General features: G+C 40.0%; 3 protein-coding genes across 3 annotated transcripts in view; 1 reads left to right on the top strand and 2 right to left on the bottom strand.

The window, feature by feature from the left end:
• Positions 1–2,264, bottom strand: part of LOC123983048 (V-type proton ATPase 116 kDa subunit a1-like) — a 59,279-nt gene extending 57,015 nt beyond the window's left edge. The window contains exons 1-2 of the mRNA XM_046069163.1: positions 2,187–2,264; positions 1,963–2,084 (exon numbers count right to left, since the gene is read on the bottom strand). The gene's annotated coding sequence lies outside the window, so the exon portion shown is untranslated. The remainder of the gene's footprint in view (positions 1–1,962; positions 2,085–2,186) is intronic.
• Positions 1–18,684, bottom strand: part of bms1 (BMS1 ribosome biogenesis factor) — a 654,080-nt gene that overhangs the window by 628,571 nt on the left and 6,825 nt on the right. The gene's annotated exons all lie outside the window — the stretch shown is intronic.
• The window catches only part of LOC123983052 (caveolae-associated protein 1-like), a 66,381-nt gene continuing 53,456 nt past the window's right edge, over positions 5,760–18,684 (top strand). Inside the window, exon 1 of the mRNA XM_046069169.1 lies at positions 5,760–6,577. Coding sequence (XP_045925125.1) covers positions 6,047–6,577 — 531 coding nt within the window. The 5' untranslated portion in view covers positions 5,760–6,046. The remainder of the gene's footprint in view (positions 6,578–18,684) is intronic.

The raw sequence follows: 18,684 nt of genomic DNA, 5'->3' as shown, positions 1-18,684 counted from the left end.
GTAGAATGACATCAAGTGTCCTATAAAAAGAATGGCAAATGGCAGCTGGGGAGAAGTGCACAGTGAGGACGGTTTGAACCAGAAGAAATAAGCACTTCATCAAAGAGAAGCAAAGATTATGTCACAGGTTTGGGTTGGTTGGGTGTGTTTGTAGTTGTTTCCTGTGTTATGTTGTAGTTTTGTTCTGGTCTGGTTTTACTCTGTGGTCTTTGCTTTTGAATAGGTTTTCTTAGTTATGTTTTATTTGGTGATATCTTTCCTTTGTTTTTGTGAGCTTTACATCCTGTTTTAGTTTGTAGTTAGTCTAACCCTTCCCTGAATTTCCCCCGAATGGGTGAATGCAATGTAGTGTGTAAAAGCTCTTTGAGTGGTCGGAGGACTAGAAAGGCACTATACAAATACAGAGCATCTTAATTTTTTCTAGAGCTGTGAACTGGTCTAGCGAGCAGGGCGGGAGTAAACAGGTGAGACACACAGAACACACACACCCCCGCGTGACAGGCAGGGTGATCAACAGGTCATACAAATCTGGGAAATCAGAAGGACAGGACACATAGCTGGGTATGAAACACAGACAGTTCCTAAAATAAACCAGGAACAGGCAGACACGTGCTCAAGCGAACAGAAGTGCAGATCAAAGCAAACAACAGCAGCAGGCACCGAGTAAAACAGGGAAATGGACTCAACACAACAGACCAAGATCGTTACAAACTGGCAACAATTATGAAAATGGATTAATTGTTTAAGTCACATATCAAGGACCAAATGATCTGGATCCAGCTTGTCAAATGTTAATATTGATCAGTAAAGTAGTGGGTTGGCCATGGGTTTGAATAATTCCAAAATGACACATTATTGGAATATTTTAGAATAAAAGTACACTAAGATAAGGTTATGAACTCATTCTAAGCACCACCGTCATTTGCACAGATCTAATCAGAGAGACATATCTTTTATTCAGGTGTATAGTAGCATGGCAGTTTGAATGAATATATATCTGTAAATTTGTTCATTCTGTTTGTTTAACCTACCTTGTGCGTGGTTTGTGTAAGCTGTGTATGTTTTGAACTGTAAGTGTGATTTTATTTTGTTTTACTTAATGCAAACCGCTGCTAGTGGAGTAGGCTACAGCTATTTCTCAATATATCTAACATAAAAATCACAATGTAAAATTCTTAGATTCAATCAATCCTGTATTCATCTCACATTCATTCATATGAAGGGCAGGCCTTATTCTAATTTCACAGCAGTCTAATTTAACATCAATGCATTGCTCATATGTAGGATACTGTAGATCATCCTACAGGAAGACTCTACAGCTGGGGGGGACAGGCCTTTATTATAACAGCGCCTACACAACGCCATGATGTGGCTGCTAAATTACAAGTGATTGTTCATCTTTGTAAAAATGTTCTGCTCTATAAAATCGAGCTTCTTCAGATCCCTAAGCTAACATGCAGAGCGGAGCATCGCTGGTGTCGCAGCATCCTCTCTGCTGCAGCTCTGCCCTTCACGGCTCAAGGACGCCATGATGCTGCGGGAGTCCGGCCTCCAGCATCCGCCCCCTCCTCCCACACACTGCACCGTCCGCTTTCAGAAATAAGACTCTGACAGACACTAATACATACTATGTATGCGTTTATTTCCTTACACAACAACATTAAAGGCCCATTCCTAGAATGTAATTTGGGGGGACTCATCTACAACCTGCTGTGTGCCGTTAGGTCGCTGTAGTAACATTTCAGACCGGACGACTCGGTTCGTATGACAGACATTTTGATTAGGCTACATCACTCTGCTACGAAAGAACCAGTAGTCGGTCGCCTTATCATCGTCCTCGCAGGCCAGACGTCAAAATATTATGATTCATAGGACTATGGTTAATAATTCCCTCTCTTACACAGAATCGGAACCGCTGAAATGATGTAATTTGCATTAAAGACATTAAATATCCTGACTCACCTGCGTAACCCGCAGCTGGTCTGCTCTCTCCACCCTGTCGAGCTCCCCGGGATGCTGGATGCTGAGGTCCGGAGAGGTGCGTCAAGATAGATACAATGGGCCGGAAGCATCCCGAAAATAGACTGTTTCAAAATAAAAGCTAGGGGTATGCGCTTGACTGACATGTTTTTATTTTTTTTAAATAGACACCAAAAATGAAACAAATGCATTTCAAATATGTTTACCGTTCATCACACGCTGGCGCATTCGATGGTTCAAAATCAGGGTAATGGATTCCTCATTGTGGTTCTATTGTGGAATCACAACCGGAAGTTAACTTTAAATCTGTCAAAGATGAAAAGATTACAAATGATGGTGACTTAATTTGAACATGCCATCGACACTGTGCATATTTGTACATAAAATGGTAAACAAAGACCCTAAGGCTACATTTTATTGATCCAAGTGCACCTACTCTCCACCTACCTCTCTCTCTCTCTCTCTCTCTCTCTCTCTCACACACACACACACAAACAGGCAAAAAGACAGAAATACAAATAATTGGAACTCAGAGGTAACATAAAGTTTTATAAGAATACCTGCTTCTTGTTTAGGCACTTTTATACTTTTCTCACTTGTTTATTGTTTTTCTGTTTCCTCAGATTCACTGTGGGTTTGGAACAGTGAATTTATCACATAAAAAGAGAAGAAGTGTTGGGTTTGTTGTGTAGGGTTGTGACTACTCATTCTCATTCTCAGGTTGTAACATGCCAGCCTCACCAACACACTCATGTCTCATGCAGACACAGGTACCCTTTAAAGGTGGGGTATACAATTCTGTAGAAATCCAACACCATGACAAATACCATGACATAGTGCAACACCCACGCAGCAAATAATGGAACTAACGTGGGTTGGAAAACTGTGGCTGCATTTGCTGCTGCGAAGATAACATGAAGCTAACATGCAGAGAAGGCGAGACAGTCCCAGAGCCAGCACACCAGCTCAAGGCAACAATACTCACTCACCAGCTAATATAGCTAACATCACAACAACAGCATTGTTGTTGCTTCACGATAGTTATTACCTATAAATTCTTGGACTAAACATATTCCACTTCTCTGACTGGCAAATATTGTCATCAAGTTGTAATTACGCTTTCTTATAATATTGATTTATCTATATTTGTTTGTGATCATATGTACAGTATGTAGAAATGTGTATGCATTATATTCTATCCTTTGTTCTTTTTTCTTATTATTTTCAACCACACGAGATATGTTTGGGACTTGGGATCTCACAGAAATTCATGTGATCAAACGTGACTTCAGACATAAACAAACAACAAACATCCTCAGCTGCTTGCAGTTGTGTGTGATGTGTTTGCACTGAAAAACAAAAAAAGAGAATGTTAAAAATGATCCATGAATTTCAGTTTGAGTGATGGATCAATGAATTTGAAGGTTTATCAGACACCACATCACTGTACGGAGGTTTATAATGTCACAAGGAAGAATTATACAACTCTGAAAATGTATCACAGCCACAACTTTTATCTTTTCTTTCATCACAAAGATATCCAGGTAAACAGCAGAAATTTGCCGTTCGCATTATAATACCAGGAATGTATGTTTGTATGCATCTGATTGGCTAAAGTGATGATGTCACATTCACATAACTTTTTTTTGATGAGCCAGTGCTTTTTTCACTAGAAACTTTTTGCACCAAAAAGTGGTCCCATTGAAATGAATAAGGGGGTTGCATTATTTAATACTGGATCATGTCAGTCTGAACAAGACCTAACGTTTTCGAAAGCAACTCTGTGGGAGAGTTGAGGCTGAACCAAAACAGTTGTGGGCCAGAAAACCAAAAGACGCTATAAAGCTCTGTAGACCTGACGGGATCTACAGAGTTGGTAATAAATCTCTATGGGTTCATCACGACTGCACTTACACATCAACATTTGATCCATTGTTATCATATTGATTATAATTCCCTTAAGACTGTATTCTGCCATTAATCAGTCAGGTTGTGGAGATCTAGCTCCCTCTTCATGTTTTACAGTCTGTTCTATATCAAGCTCTGATTAGATGATAATTGTGCTTGTAAGATGCTTATGACATAAAGTGCTACCAAAGCCACTCTTCTAAATGTCCTGAGAATAAAGTCCACCAAATGTGGTTGGAATGGTCCACTACTGGCCAAGTGTTGAGTCAGAACTAACAAGTTCCTGTAGAAAATTTCCTCTTGCAAACAGCCACAGTAAAGTTTCACCCCCTCTCAGTTCCACATGGCGTAGGGTTTAAACCAGGACACTGGCTTGCTTCCAGCAAGCAATTTTGGAAGCATGGAACTCCCATAATGTACATAAATTACTGTGGCACAATTCTATGAGAAACAGCTTTTCAAAGATGGCTTTCTGCCTCATTCCGGAGTGCTATGTGGTTTTCATAATTAGTATGCATTAGAATGTTTTTTCCAAGAGTTTATTTGGTGTGGAGAAGATAGGAGAGCAGAGAGCTGAGGTGCATATGGAGTAAAAGGTAATGACTGGAAGGTACTCTATGGAAAATTAATTTCCATGGACATTTCTCCTTGCAGTTGTTTGGACCTTTACCCATGGCAACTAATACGTAATCAGGCTGCTCGGTTTTCACTATGCAGTTGCAACTACTGACTGTATTTACTGAATCTACAGCAGGCTCAGTGGATAAATGGATGAGTTTTCCAACTACAGGCTAATTCACGCAACTGTGGTGAATCTTGCTTAAAATGTATAAAGACATAATCAAGTAGTTGTGGAAAGATCCATCCACTACACCCATTAAAAGGAGCCTTTCTTTTACTTTCGGACTACACAGATGAAGCATGCTTCTAGTCAGGGCTGCAGTCTCCTCTCTCCAGAAGGTGCTGAGTTGTCTGAATTGCCACTACTGGCTGTTGATTCAAGTGCTGTACGTGCTCACTGTCTAGTACCTGTATTGGTGTTTGGTTTATTTTCTCCCTAGCACTACAGACAGTTTAAGAGTTTCAGCCATGTTTTTAAATCTTTAAATAGTGCTCCTGCTGATAAATCGACATCTCTATTTATTCCATGAGTGTTATTGTTATACAATATTTGAAAAATATATGGTGCATCAACAGTTTACTTAACATGAAGTGTGGGTTTTGGGAGGTGGACCCATACTTGAGACTAAAAGTCAGGTTATTCCCATTGCTTTGATTTTGACCATTCTTTTTAAGATCTTAAATTCTTTAATCTGTCTCCCAAGTTTATGGAAGGGCAATACTCTGAACCACATCAGACGGGAAGGCTCCATCTCATCCAAAACCCTGCAGCCAGAGTCCTCACACAACGTGCGAAGGCAAACGTTAGTCCACTACTTTTACAGCAACACCACTCCTAGAATTCATCAAAAGATCTTTTTATTTTATTCCCTTTTCCTTCTTGGTGTCTTTCATCCATAATAAATCCAGCCCTGCCTTCCGTGAACTGAACACACTCTGCATAGAAAGGAGTGGAAAAAGGAACAAATCCTGCCTCACATTCCTCCTTCTGTTGTGCCTGAGCTTGTATAGCAGATCAGTGCAGCTCTGCCCTAACTATTCCAACCATGCTGATGGGACAATGCTGGACCAAAGGGGCGTGTTATTGAATCATCAAGGGGTTGGGCTGTAAGTGGAGTCTTGCTGATGTGTGTGTGTATTTAGGGAGGAGATGAGGGAGGGTTTGAGGAGAGGGGAGTGTCCATTGGGGGGGGAAAGGGGAGGAAGGTCTGCCGGCTACAGCTTGACTGGAGGGTTTCTCTGCCTGTTGTGGCATTCACATCAAAACGCTCATGTGGTAACATCCAGCATCGCTTGGCTTCCCCTGCACACTGGCCTGAGTCCAGGGATTTGAAGTAGACAGGACAGACAGACAGTGAGAAAGAGAGACAAAGTGCATGTATGCTGGAGAGAGATAAGTGAGTTGAGAAGTAGGAGGGGAAAAGAACAGAGATCTAAAGAAAGGGAGAATCAGGTGAAAAAGCTCTAATAAGGAATCTAGAAGAACCAGTGGTGAAGAAAAGTTGATTAGCTGACTGTACACTACAAATTCACTGAGATGGCAGCCATGGAAGCACTGGAATCCTCAAGTGCCCATTTCGAGCCTCAAACCCTCACTGAGATCTCAGACGATGAGGTAAACCTCCCACCCTCAGATGACGAAGACGATACCCATGTCCCAGCCAAGAAAGAGGTGTCCACCATGAGCACAGAGGGGGATGTCGCCGAAGACAAGGACGAGGTGGTGAAGCTAGACCCTCAGGTAAATGGGGTCATGGTGCTGTCTTTGCTTGACAAGATCATCGGGGCAGTGGACCAAATCCAGCAGACTCAGACCGGGCTGGAGGTCAGGCAGCAGGAGATGGAGCGTTCAGTGACCAGCATTCAGGGTGAGCTGACCAAACTAGCCAAGAGCCACAACACCACGTCCAACAGTGTCAATAAGATGATGGAGAAGGTGCGCAAGGTGAGCGTCAATGTCAAGACAGTGCGGGCCACCCTGGAGAAGCAAGGAGGCCAGATCAAGAAGCTGGAGAGCAACGAGGCTGAGCTGCTTAAGAGACGCAACTTTAAAGTCATGATCTACCAGGTGAGAGAGTGTATGCGTGTATAAATACAGGTATCAATGTGTGGTTGTAGTTTGTCTGTTTGAGAGGAAGGTTGTGTATGTAAAGTACGCCTTATTGGTTTAGGGATGGGTGTGGCTCAGGGCTGTGCCAAACAGAGCATTGGGATTTTGAATGTCACTGCCACATCACTTTCCCAAAAACCCAGGGGTGGTTTGTTACAAATGAACAGAAAAGTGTTGGTTTGCCAAAGATCTTACTGAGTTTGCTGAGGATATCAGGGAGTGTTTAAAGGTTACCTCAAGGTGTTGCTGTGTGTGTTCAGCTGACCCTGCAGTACCAAAAACATGCCACTTAGAAAGTAATGTTTTTTCTACAGAACAGATAATATTTAAGAAACACAGGTATTCTTAACTCTTCTGTATTGCCTGCTACTTTATCATACATAATAAACAAGAATATTCAATATATGCACAGTACGGGCTACGTGTTGCAGCACTGATGCTTCTATAGAGTTTATGCATAGAACATATCCTAATCCTCCCCAAATCTAGAAGAACAAACCAGAGTGAGTACCAGCATAATGAAATGCAGTTTAGCATCTTACCAGAAACAGTAGCAAAGGGCATATAGACACTATAGTATGATAATGATATGTACAGTGTGACCTTTAACCCATATTGTAGTATGTAAAGTATAAAACAAATCATGTTTTTATGCTGAAAAACAAAATACATAATCCAATATAACTTGTCAAAAAGACTGCTGGTACACATCCACACCTATGGGAAACAGTTAGCGGATACATTACTCACACTTACTTATCGGAAAACACAGCTCCTAGTCATTTTCCAGTTTGGTGTTCTGAGCATTCATAAATGACCTTTTATAAAATAGTACATAAACTTAAATAACATCAAGCTTCTAGCTACTTAGTGTTCACACATTCTCTATGTGGTGCTATGATACATACATGATAAATACATGATACATACATGATACATACAGACATTTGTTTTAGCAGTTCTGTTAGAAATTATAGGTGTGTGAATGTTAACCTCCCAGATGTAATACACCACCCCAACCACACCTCAAATCTACTGTCGTTCAAAACTCTACAGGTGGCATCCAGATATTTATATATATAACCATAGGACTATATATGACTACATGACTAAAGGAAGAATACAAGCCTTCACATGTGAGCCAAGCTCACTAACTGCCCAAGTCATATGGAATCCCTTTGGAAAGTAATTCCACTCTTTTCCTTTTTTAAAACAAAGTGGAAAATACCACAAGTACACTCAAGGTTCTGTTTAAGGCTAAGGAACAGCAGCAGAGGGAAAGGGACAGGAGAGAGGAAGGTTAGACGTTTCATTTGAAAAGACAGAGGGCAAAAAAATTTTCTTTGAGGGGAGTTGAGGGGAGCCGTGTTTCTTTTTTTAGCCTGTGAGGCTGCAGTGTGATGTGTAATAGCTTGCAGCTTTTTGCAAAGTGGCGCGAGAACATTCAGAGTTTCCACCCCTGACTCAGACATCATGGCTTGGACCAGCTTCACTCTCTCTGTCTCTGTCAGCTGGGCAGAAGTCAAAAGAGCTCAGTTTCAAGCAACCCAGACTGTCTGACTGTGGATTGTTGTGCATTATTCTTCTAACATGCTTACACAATATATTTTAATCCCTTGTCCTTGGCATACCAGCACAAGATTTTATATATAATGATCCGCAGATGAGCAGGGCAGAGTTCTCTGTAAGAAATTGCTAATAATCTGTGTCATCACATCTGAAGGAATTTGATGACTGAACTGTTTCTCAATCTAAAGGGATCATAAACAATATAATTAGTATCAAATAAGGTCTTGAAGCTAAGGGGCTTCCGGTCTACAAACTTCCACACAGTTAAAAACAGAACGGGTTGGGATTTTGCTAGTGTGAGCCAACAGCTTGGCCTGTGGCAAGAGAAACTCCCCCTGAAATGCCAATCTCTGGCTCCCTCTCTAACTCAAAACACTGGCTTTGTTTATGGTTGCCAAGTATGACAAAACGTTAGATTCATCTTCATTAAAAAAGAAAAACCACAATATGTTGTTCTGTTTTCAATTTTCTGTGCTCCTCTGTTGCCCTTCAGATTCTTTCAAAATCAGCAGTAGACAGAGAAAGATTCCACCCCCTGTGAACTTTAACACTGTTTATTTGGTTACATGGCCAGTGTATGAACACAATAACACTTGGCCTTTGTTTGGACTCATTAGTACTGTCGATACCTCCATGCAAACGCAAATCTGCAGTAGTAGTATCAGTAGTTCTAGTAGTAGTCTGTATTTGTAGTCCAAAAATGATTTTCACACTGCTGTGACCCATTAAAGGGTTTCATTGCAAGCACAGAAATAAATCCAAACCAAAGTAATATTATTAGCCAATAATTTTATCAGATATTTTGGTGTATCAGTTATATTTGTGTATATGTTAGAAGAGAAATGTCAAAGATATGTTTGAGGTCATTTAGAAGCAGTGTCTCCATCACAGTGCGTTCACCAGAGAGCACTGACAAGTTTATTTTACAAATCTTGGGCACAATTCTTTAATGACCAAGCATAAAGATAATAATCAAAAATGTACTATGTCATGCATTGTTTAATAACAAATACTTACAGAGAGTTTGAGCTAATTTTGCACCTTTAAGTACACTCAAGTACAAGAGCATCAAGATAACAATTCTTCCAAATTTACAATGTCATTATTTGTATCAATGGTGTACCAGTACAGTGTGTACGAATCAAGCGTGGACCCCCACCTCTGAAAAGTGAAGCCTCTGTGAAAGTGCCTCAAAACATTCTCTCTGATGGCCAGCAGGGGGCCACTCCAATGGTTTCAAAGAGAAGTCCAATTGTATAGAAGTCTATGAGATACTTCTCAGCTGATTTATTACCTCAGTAAGCACTTTCCTCAGTCATTAGTTTCAAGTCTTCTTCAACACAGCATGATGTTCATTTAGTAAATGATGGTCCCATTTAGTGGAAAATACACATTAAAGCAGGGTATATTTTGCCTTGTGATTGAGAAGTTGCTAACATGGCAACCTGTCAGGTGTAACAATGCATATCCCACCTCAGCTTCACCCTCTCACCCAAATATGGTCACTTTTGGTTCCAAAAAACCAAGGTGCCGATGGCCAATATGCCAAACTCAGCATCAGAGCAGTAATCCACAAATGGGTAACGTCACGATGGCTACTTCAACTTTTTTGATATACAATCTATGGTACTGATACATACATGTAGGTACAAACGAACAGTATGTGAAGTTAGGGATTAAGGGGGTAATGCTGTGGGAAAAAAGAAATTCTACTGTGTGGGTACCTATTCTGTTATTGGTTATTATTGATTACTGTGGGCAAAGTGTGTCTTTACATAGCTCTTTGGTGCTTCTTTAATGATCCCATTGTTCCAGTGTCTCTGAATTGACCTTTATACCATTGAAGAACAAGGTCATTTCAAAGACACTGCAACAAAGAATAAATCGCAGTGTCTTCTTCCTGACACCAGCAGCATTCTTGCTACAGCACTAGATCTTAAAATGGTTTTAATTCAGCTGGTTATTAAAGAATGCATGAGAATTATATTTTTTCACTCCCACAGCTAGGATCTCCTTACGTCAACATCAACGTTCCAATGTAGGTGTAATAATCTTATCCACTGGGGGTTCATGACCTAATATGAGTCTATTTGTGGTTTTGTGAGACTAACAACCTAGCAACATATGCTGTTTTCTGATAGCTTCCAAACATTATTCCAAAGTGCTTCTCACTTTTCAGTCCATGTGAAGTGGGAATTAGATACGGACACCCCTGATTTGTAAGTGAAAAGCCCTGCCCCGGCAGTCTGCTGAGAGCACACTGTTATTCAGTGGTGTTTACTGTTACAGAAGGCCAGCTCACGCAGGGAGGACACAGCGCGAGGGCTTTGTAGTGGAGCATAGGGTGTTTAATCTCTGCTTTATTAGCGGCTATCGACCCACCAGTCTTCTCCCCACTCCCTGCTGGCCACACTCCTCCCTACACAAGTGTGGTCCTAACAAGGCTAAGACTGATGGGATTTATGTCTTTGTTGATCTTTATTTCTCATGAAAAAACAATGTCATGACTACAAAGGCTTCCTGGTAGTCTACAGGAAGACATAGTGACCTGGTTCCACACAAGCATGCATGGATGTGTTTCTACCTTGGTTCAATTGTGTTTTACCATTATAGTATTTTTTTTGACATGCCATTAATCACATTACATTATTTTTCATTCTGGCACAAATTATTATGATCAGTCAAAATTAAGTATCAGTCAAACACCAATCAAAACCTGTGTTTAATGGCAGCAATACTACAAATAATGCCCCTCAATGCCACTGGTATGCTGGACTAGCTTAGGCTACTGTATTATGCGTAAGTGGAAACTAATCAGAAGCCGCTCTGTCAGCACATCAGCTGGACGTGACTGTCTCCCTGTTAGCATGAACACCTGTCCTCCTCTGGGAGTGTATGCTTATGTCTGCTGGGGTGTGTGTGTCTTTGGCTCATTTAAGTCTGAATGTTCAGTAAGACTGAGATTTACTCCCTTACATCTGTGTTCAGTTCCTTGACAACAGAACATGTGCTGCCAGAGAACCGAGGTTACCGCACGTACCTGGAATGTGATAACACTGTGTATGTGAGAGAGAGAATCAGAGCGAGCAAGTGATGCAAATATTGGTTCAATAAAGCTGTACTATCCAGTTCTGATCCTATATCAAGACATTTTTATAATAATATGAACACAATTAATAATGTGTGTAATGTTTAGGGGGTCAAAAAGCCACTGAGAATGATAACCAACTCTATAGTTCCCTGCAGCCCTGACCATTTTTTTTCAGCTTATTGTTTTGATTTTCTGGCCTACAACTCTAGCCTCAACAAACCCCTTTTGAGATCCAGCAGAAAGCTAAATTCAGCAACAATCAGGACTGCCCACTGTACCTGTCCAGCACCACATTGGAGACATACAAAGTTAGCAACTAACTTGTGTTCAAGAAAGTGGAGCATTTGAATTCAGATGTTTTTAACCAGTGCTTAAAGGACAGTGATTTATCAGGTGGACACAAACACAAGTCCAAATAAATGCTAATGTTGCTCAGTGTCTACTAAGCAACTGCTTGCCAACACATTAGCCATAACAACTTTATGAGGTGATAGTATGTCAGTGTTGTGTTTTCAGCTTGTTCTGCCCCCAAGTGGCCAAAAATCTATAAATGCAGCTTTAATCAGTCCACAGAATGAGTCATTGAGATTTAACTGATCAATTATAATACAAACTAATAGGAGGGCATGTCAATAAATAAATAATCTTACATTGCAGTTCTTGAGAGGATTGTGCTAGCAACACACTCCACCCAGAGCTCAAAGTAGGTCCTTATAGGCTGCTTAAGTTTATTAGGATAATGTCTTGCAGTATTTCACAAATCTCTATATTTCTGCATCTAACAATTTTAGTAACTTACAGGATTAGACAATCTATCAAGGTACGCTATTACCACCTGTAGCACGGACAGCAGACTGAGAGAAATACATACTGTGCAGGTAGAATATGTTACAGATTGACTCGAGGAGTTTTCTCCACGGGCAGGGTGGAATGATATACTGTATGTGGGAGAGTAAGTAAACTGGAAGAAGAGGCGATGTTCATCTACTTTATACAAGGAGTAAATGGGTGTGTTGCAATGAAAAGCAGGGACCATATTTAAACAGCTGATTCATAGCACAAACATCCCCAGCTCTCTAACGTCCTCCTGCCTCCTCCTCCTCATGTGGAATCAGACACAGTGCTCTTCCTCCCTCTGCCCTGCTCCTCCACCCACCAGAATAATTCACTCCCTATCGTGACCTCCTCACCCCACCCCGCCCTACACACCATCCCTCCCTTACAACTATTTATTTATTTTCTTCCATCTCCTGTGATTAGATTATTTCTCTTCTTCATTCGGTGGTTATTCAGTAATTAATTGTTCAGTAAGTAATTCTGAAAAACTATCAAGTGTTTTAAAAAGAACTGCCAGTAGTTCATCATTTAAAGTCTGAAATATGAAGTATCACTGTGTTCTTTTGAGAAGTGTTTAAAAGACAAACTAGAATTTAAAACAGCAACGTTTTGGAGTACAATCAACTAATTTCAAATAAATCAATGCAATCACAAATCCACCAAAAACCCAGTGCTGTTTAACATAATGGGGCTAGTCAGCAGTTGGCTTGCCAGCCAACTAGAACTGCAAGTAGTCAATACAGCACCACCAAATTTTTTGTGAGTGATGTAGCCAATTTTCTATCAGCAAAATGCCTGTTTTTCTTTTCCCCCCTTAGCACAACTTTTTTTTATTCTCCTTCTCCTGCCCTTTAAATGAATCAGTCAAAGATCTTGGACTATAAAAAGAACACTTCACAAACAACCTGTCGGAACAGATTTTTTTCCTCCTCTATGCTATGCTGTCCTTTTCACCAACACCACCCAAAACACCTGTTGCATCCACACTCTGCACATTTCAATCAGTGGGACCTTGTCAGTCATCTTATTTTACTGTGATCACAGCTTCATCCAAATGATTTACACATTAGGTATTCTGAAAATTGCCCTTTAAAGATTTAAACCAGATCTGGAACACTGTAAAGTACACATTTCACCAACAGCCTGGGAGCGATCAGAATCCCAGTAAAGCTTTGCATGTAAATTTATCAAGAGTGAATCCATTCTTCTCACACAGGTCAATCCAGGCCCATATATGGACATGTGAGGCAGAAATGTTCCCGGCTCAGTTTACAGGCCAGATTGTGTGTAACATTGTTTCAGCTGCGCGCTGTGCTTTTATGGTGGAGTGTTTTTGGCTTTGGTACAGTAGGTCGGGATGGTGTGCATGTCAGGCAACATGGTCAGGACACTGACAAGAGCTTGTTGACTAAATGAGGTGGAAGGGGAAGAGAGAATGAGAGGAGGAGGGAAAGAGGATCAAGCGGAGAGAGAGGGAAGTAACTGAGGTCTCATGGAGACAGAGAAAGAGAAGGGGAGAGGCATCTAAAAATAGCAGCTATCACATACTTGTTTGATTGTGAGGAGGAAAGGCCTTGTGTTCCTGTTTGGTTTTGAAGATCCGAAGTCAGGCCATGACAAGTGGTGCTGATATACAGGCCACAACATCAGCTTGTTTGTTAATGCGTGACCTTCAGACATTTGTCCTCAGTCATAAGTTTGAAAAAGGTAAATTTTCTCTTTTTTTAACATGGCTTTGTTGGGCATTGTTTCAAGGAGTTCTTTGGATTATAAACTAAGGTGCCATTGCTCCTCATCCTTGGTTCAATTTGTTATCCCAGTAACAAATGATAATAAAATCCTTATAACCATAAACCCTTGTGCTTTGAGGTCCTTTCTTTTATTAGCTTTGGAGTATTTTCTGACTCAAGGCATGCACACCTGTTAAGTGATGGTAAAGACCTGCATGGCAACCACCATGGCTGAATACTTCACTAACTTACCATCAAAACTCCTAGAGCATTGGCTCATGACTCATGATTGAACTTTATTTTTTAAATTTATGTAACAGAGCAAGAGACATCATTGTCAAATCCCGGCACCACTGACAGTTCAGCTGGAGACTGGGGTGTGATGCTGGTAGTGGCTAATGTAGCCTCGAGCTGCTAGCCTAAAGCAGGGCACGCTACTGAAGTTTAGTAAATTCACTCTTTCTTTCGGAATGTGGTCTCAGGGCAGTTAGTTTATACCATTTGAGATTAAAGTGTACTTAAACGCGCACACACAAACACACACACATTTGTGTTAAGTTTTTTAAATTGTGAAAGCTACACTATGTGCTGTGGACACGGTCAAGTGAACACTCTGTTTGTCAGACAGCAATTTCCTTTGGAACCACATTTTCTGAACTGAAGAACTTCCATATTCCTGTGCATGACTGCAACTTGGTCATGCCTTGTAAAATGTGGCAAGAGATCAGCTGTTTAGATCTGAAAGGGTTGTTGTGAGACCAGACTGAAATCGAACTTCACTTTTCTAAAAGATGGTGCGTGCTTGTGTTTTTCCGGGCTGTACAAAGACATGTCCTGGTCATCACCATGTAGATTACACCGTGCACCTGTGAATGATATTGGGCATAGAAAGCTGTGGCTAGTTGCATTGAATCTAGACATAAATAGTAAACGTGCAACATTGAGATAACTCCTTGTTTGCAGCTCTTCTCTGAAGAGAACTGTCTAAAATCACGATCTCTGGCAGGGTAATACAGTGCGCAGACAAGTTGCACTTATGCGTAGGAATACGGATGTTCTACTGTTTCAAAGGAAATTTCAGCCTGATGGCAAGTAAAAGAGCTAAAAATATTCTAAATAGAGCGTACACTTTAACTGTTTGATTTTATTTTTGTTGGCTAATATATGTTTTGCTGATGACTCTGTCCCAGACAGTACTACCATGAGTGTGCACAGGTAGGCCTTGCGCTTATTACGGTCCTGTATCAGCCACACATACTGGATTTCTTTCATTCTTTCACACAATTTATTGATTGCTGTCTGGATGTAAAGAGAATTTCAACAAATATAACATAAAATGCTTCTGAAATACATTACCTACCAAGTGATGCTGTGTATACCAAGGACAAAAGGAACATTTCAAATGCAGTGCTGCAGGTAGAGCTAAGAATCTCTGTAAGAGACAGAAACATTCACAGAGTGATAGATCACAGAATGGAGAAGGCTGCCACTCATCCTTCAAATTAAAACTAGCCCTGTTTGTATCTAGCCTTTTGTGTCATCTAAGTGCTCCCATTTCTTGAGCTTGTTTACACATTAAGTTGTAGAATCCCTCTGCACGGTAAAAATTCATTCGAAACAAGTTTCAGTCCACTGCACTACTTTTCCACACCTTTCGATATTCAATAGCTAGTTAAAAACTCAGCTGTTCAAAATTACCATCACAATTTTTCAGCTTTGGTGAAATGCATGACAAATCTGCACTAATGCTGCTCACTTGACACAAATAGAGAAATTATTTTTCAGATCCTTGTCTTACTCCAAATCATTTTTATTTCCAAGTAGAAACTTTTCCACATGAGTCAGACATTGATGACTCATAGTCGAAAGCTGTGGTTATTGAAAACAGTAGTTTGTTTCCTCATATGATCCACTCTGTCATATGATTCCAGCTTTGAATCCTCTCATGGCTAGTTAAATTATGGGCCCTGAACAGAGGAACATTTGTGATAAATCATCTAGTTATCTAGTTCAATTATGAACTGAATGTCAGGATCACGTCTTTGATCTACAACATTTCTAAAGTTTATAACATGTTTAGTGATGATTATTGTGTAAAAATCTGAGTCTTTAACTTAAACTGGCTTCATTGAATGTTGCTTTGTTTAAAACAGTAGATCTCAACATAACAATGGACTTGACAAATAATCTGGAACTGAAAGTCCACTTACTAGATTTTTTCTCAGCTCTTTCAGCCACATCTCTTGGCTTTCATCAGCAAATGAAGTTTTCTTAGTTGTCATGGACTTAAAATACCTTGGTCATATGATAACAATTATAAAGTCAGGCCAAGCTCTGGAAGAAAACTAGTAATTGTTAAGATTTTTTGTACAACTTCCAAAGTCAAAGATGAACCTATAAGCATAACAACTGATGCTCTTGGTAACATTAAAAGTAGCCCTTTGTGTATTTTTGTGTAGGTTCTGGGACTCCTTTTTGTCTTCAAATGGAATGACTCTGTGGTGAAACTCACTTAAAAAAACTACAAAGTGACACACAAACAACATTCTGCCTTGAGGTATGATTCCAAGAAAAGCTGAGAACGAGGTTCATGCTATCTTGAGATAAGAAAACCAAGTCATTAATATATTTATTTAGTTTTTTACCTTTAAATTCAGACAATGACACAAGAAACACCACAGATTACAGACATTGAGACAAAACCGACAATATTCCCAGTAAGTGAATAACAAGAACAATAACAATTTCTTTCTTTCTTTACTTATTTAAAGCAGTATGTACCGCCTATCCACACACATACCACAAACTATAAAATAACAGGCTGCAGGAATAGTTGACAGATCACTGGCCGTGGTTTGACCATTCATTTGGTAAAATTCCAGCCTGGAATGATGGTAGTTATGGCTAATTAAGAGATCACTGATTGGGATGTATGCACAAAAATACATAGTGATAATGGTACAAGTGGTAATTGTATTTAAACAACAAGTTATCCCTTTGATCTCATTATAAGAAGAACATTTCATGGGTAGGTCATCCCCCTGCACTTGCCATTGCGTAGGTCCAGCATGGTTTCCTTCAGTGAATTCTTCTCTTATTCTCATCAAATTGGGTTCCAAAGTGGAAACAGTCATTTTCAGCAGATGTATTTCTGCCTTGCTTGCTGTAATGAGCTCTTTCAGGTCTTTAACTTGTTCCATTGGTGAGTCCCAAACATCCAATTTGTTTAGTGTATGGAGTCATTTCAGAGCTGGTAGTTTTGGTCTCAGATAACAGTAGATTTACTATTGTGTCATCTGTTAGAGTTAGAGTAAAGGAGCCTCAGTGTGAGCTGAACACATGCTTTTTGACTGAAAAGAGCTTTTGTTGCAAATTGGCTCCAACTTATGTCATGATTTTTAGGAGTTTATAGGTTTTAAATGAATAATTCAATATTTTGAAAAACTTGTTTATTCACTTTCTTTTCAAAAGTGAAAGGATGGATATCAATCTTATATCCATGTCTGTGTGTTAAATGCAGAACTGGAGTTAGGAGGTGGTTGAGATGCTGTGCTGTTATAAAATAGCTGTTAGAATACTGCAAATGAGAACAGACACATCAAGGCGCATCACCTAGAAACTGAGGCAATGGGGGGTGGTGATGGCGCAATGGATAAGATCCTGCCTTTGGTTTGAGAGACCCAGGTTCAACTCCCCACTTTGATCTATCCTCCATTGTGTCCCTGAACAAGACACTTAACCCCTAATTGCTCTAGAGCCTTACAACCTCTGACATGTATAGCAATTGTAAGTCGCTTTGGATAAAAGCATCAGCTAAATGAATAAATGTAAATGTGATGGAAGCAATGAGATTTTTTACTTTTTAAGTTATTGTCTGTTGTTGTTGACTGTCTTTACAATATTGTCATGTAGTGATATAAGACAGTCAACAACAAAAAAAAACTTTTGATCTCAGGACTAAGACTAAAACTAAAACTAGCTGACAAAATGAAAACAACAGCATGTTTCCAGAACCATTCAGAACCTGGTCTATGTATAGGCTGTATGGTGCCAAACCCGACAACCTCACTGTGACGACAAGACTACAGGAAGCTGCACACAGTCACTGTGCTTGGCTGTTGTTGTCCAAGAAATAGTTCCAGGACCTAATCATGTCCAGCTTTGTAATTAACAAACAGATGTGAGATTGTTATATATCTTATTGTTTATGGTTTCACTCTCAAAAAGAAAGAGAAAAATCTTATTTACCAAAATGTTGAATAAATCCTTTAATAAAAGTCTCTCCAATTGTTTGTTAAGGAACTCTGTAGATAAGATTAAAAGGTTGCATGTTTTAGTATGTTCTCTGAGCATCATCTCAGCTGTTTATATTTTAAGACAGGTCGCTAAATTAATATTTGAAGATAAATATGAGCACCAACAGTTAACTAGATGATGTCATCAGTTACCTCAGCTTGAGTTTTGGCTAAAAACAGAAAGACTGCGTTACAAACTGGAGACATGGAGCTTGAAAAATGTGGGCATTCACCAGACAGTCTAATGAGCTGCTCCTATACTAGACAGTACAGTGAGGATTTCAGTTTTTGTCTGTTTCTCGCAATTGTCCCTGAACATTACAAAATCACTGAATCCCTTTCAAATGAGTGGCCAGTCTCAGTTTCCAATCTCAAACTGTAGCCTATCATTCCTGTTAGCTTAAAGCGGAGGACACACTGTACAGAGGAGGACTGGAGAAACCAGCAGAAGAAGAGGTCCTTTCTTCTGCAGCTCCATAAATCTCTCCATAAACATCAGCCCCCTCCATTGTTATTGGAAAGAGTAACACGGGTGGCCATGGG

Source organism: Micropterus dolomieu, linkage group LG14 (genome assembly GCF_021292245.1).
Source record: "Micropterus dolomieu isolate WLL.071019.BEF.003 ecotype Adirondacks linkage group LG14, ASM2129224v1, whole genome shotgun sequence".
NCBI lineage: Eukaryota > Metazoa > Chordata > Actinopteri > Centrarchiformes > Centrarchidae > Micropterus > Micropterus dolomieu.
The sequence above is the reverse complement of the archived record's forward strand: the minus strand, read 5'-3'. Positions and strand labels throughout refer to the sequence as shown.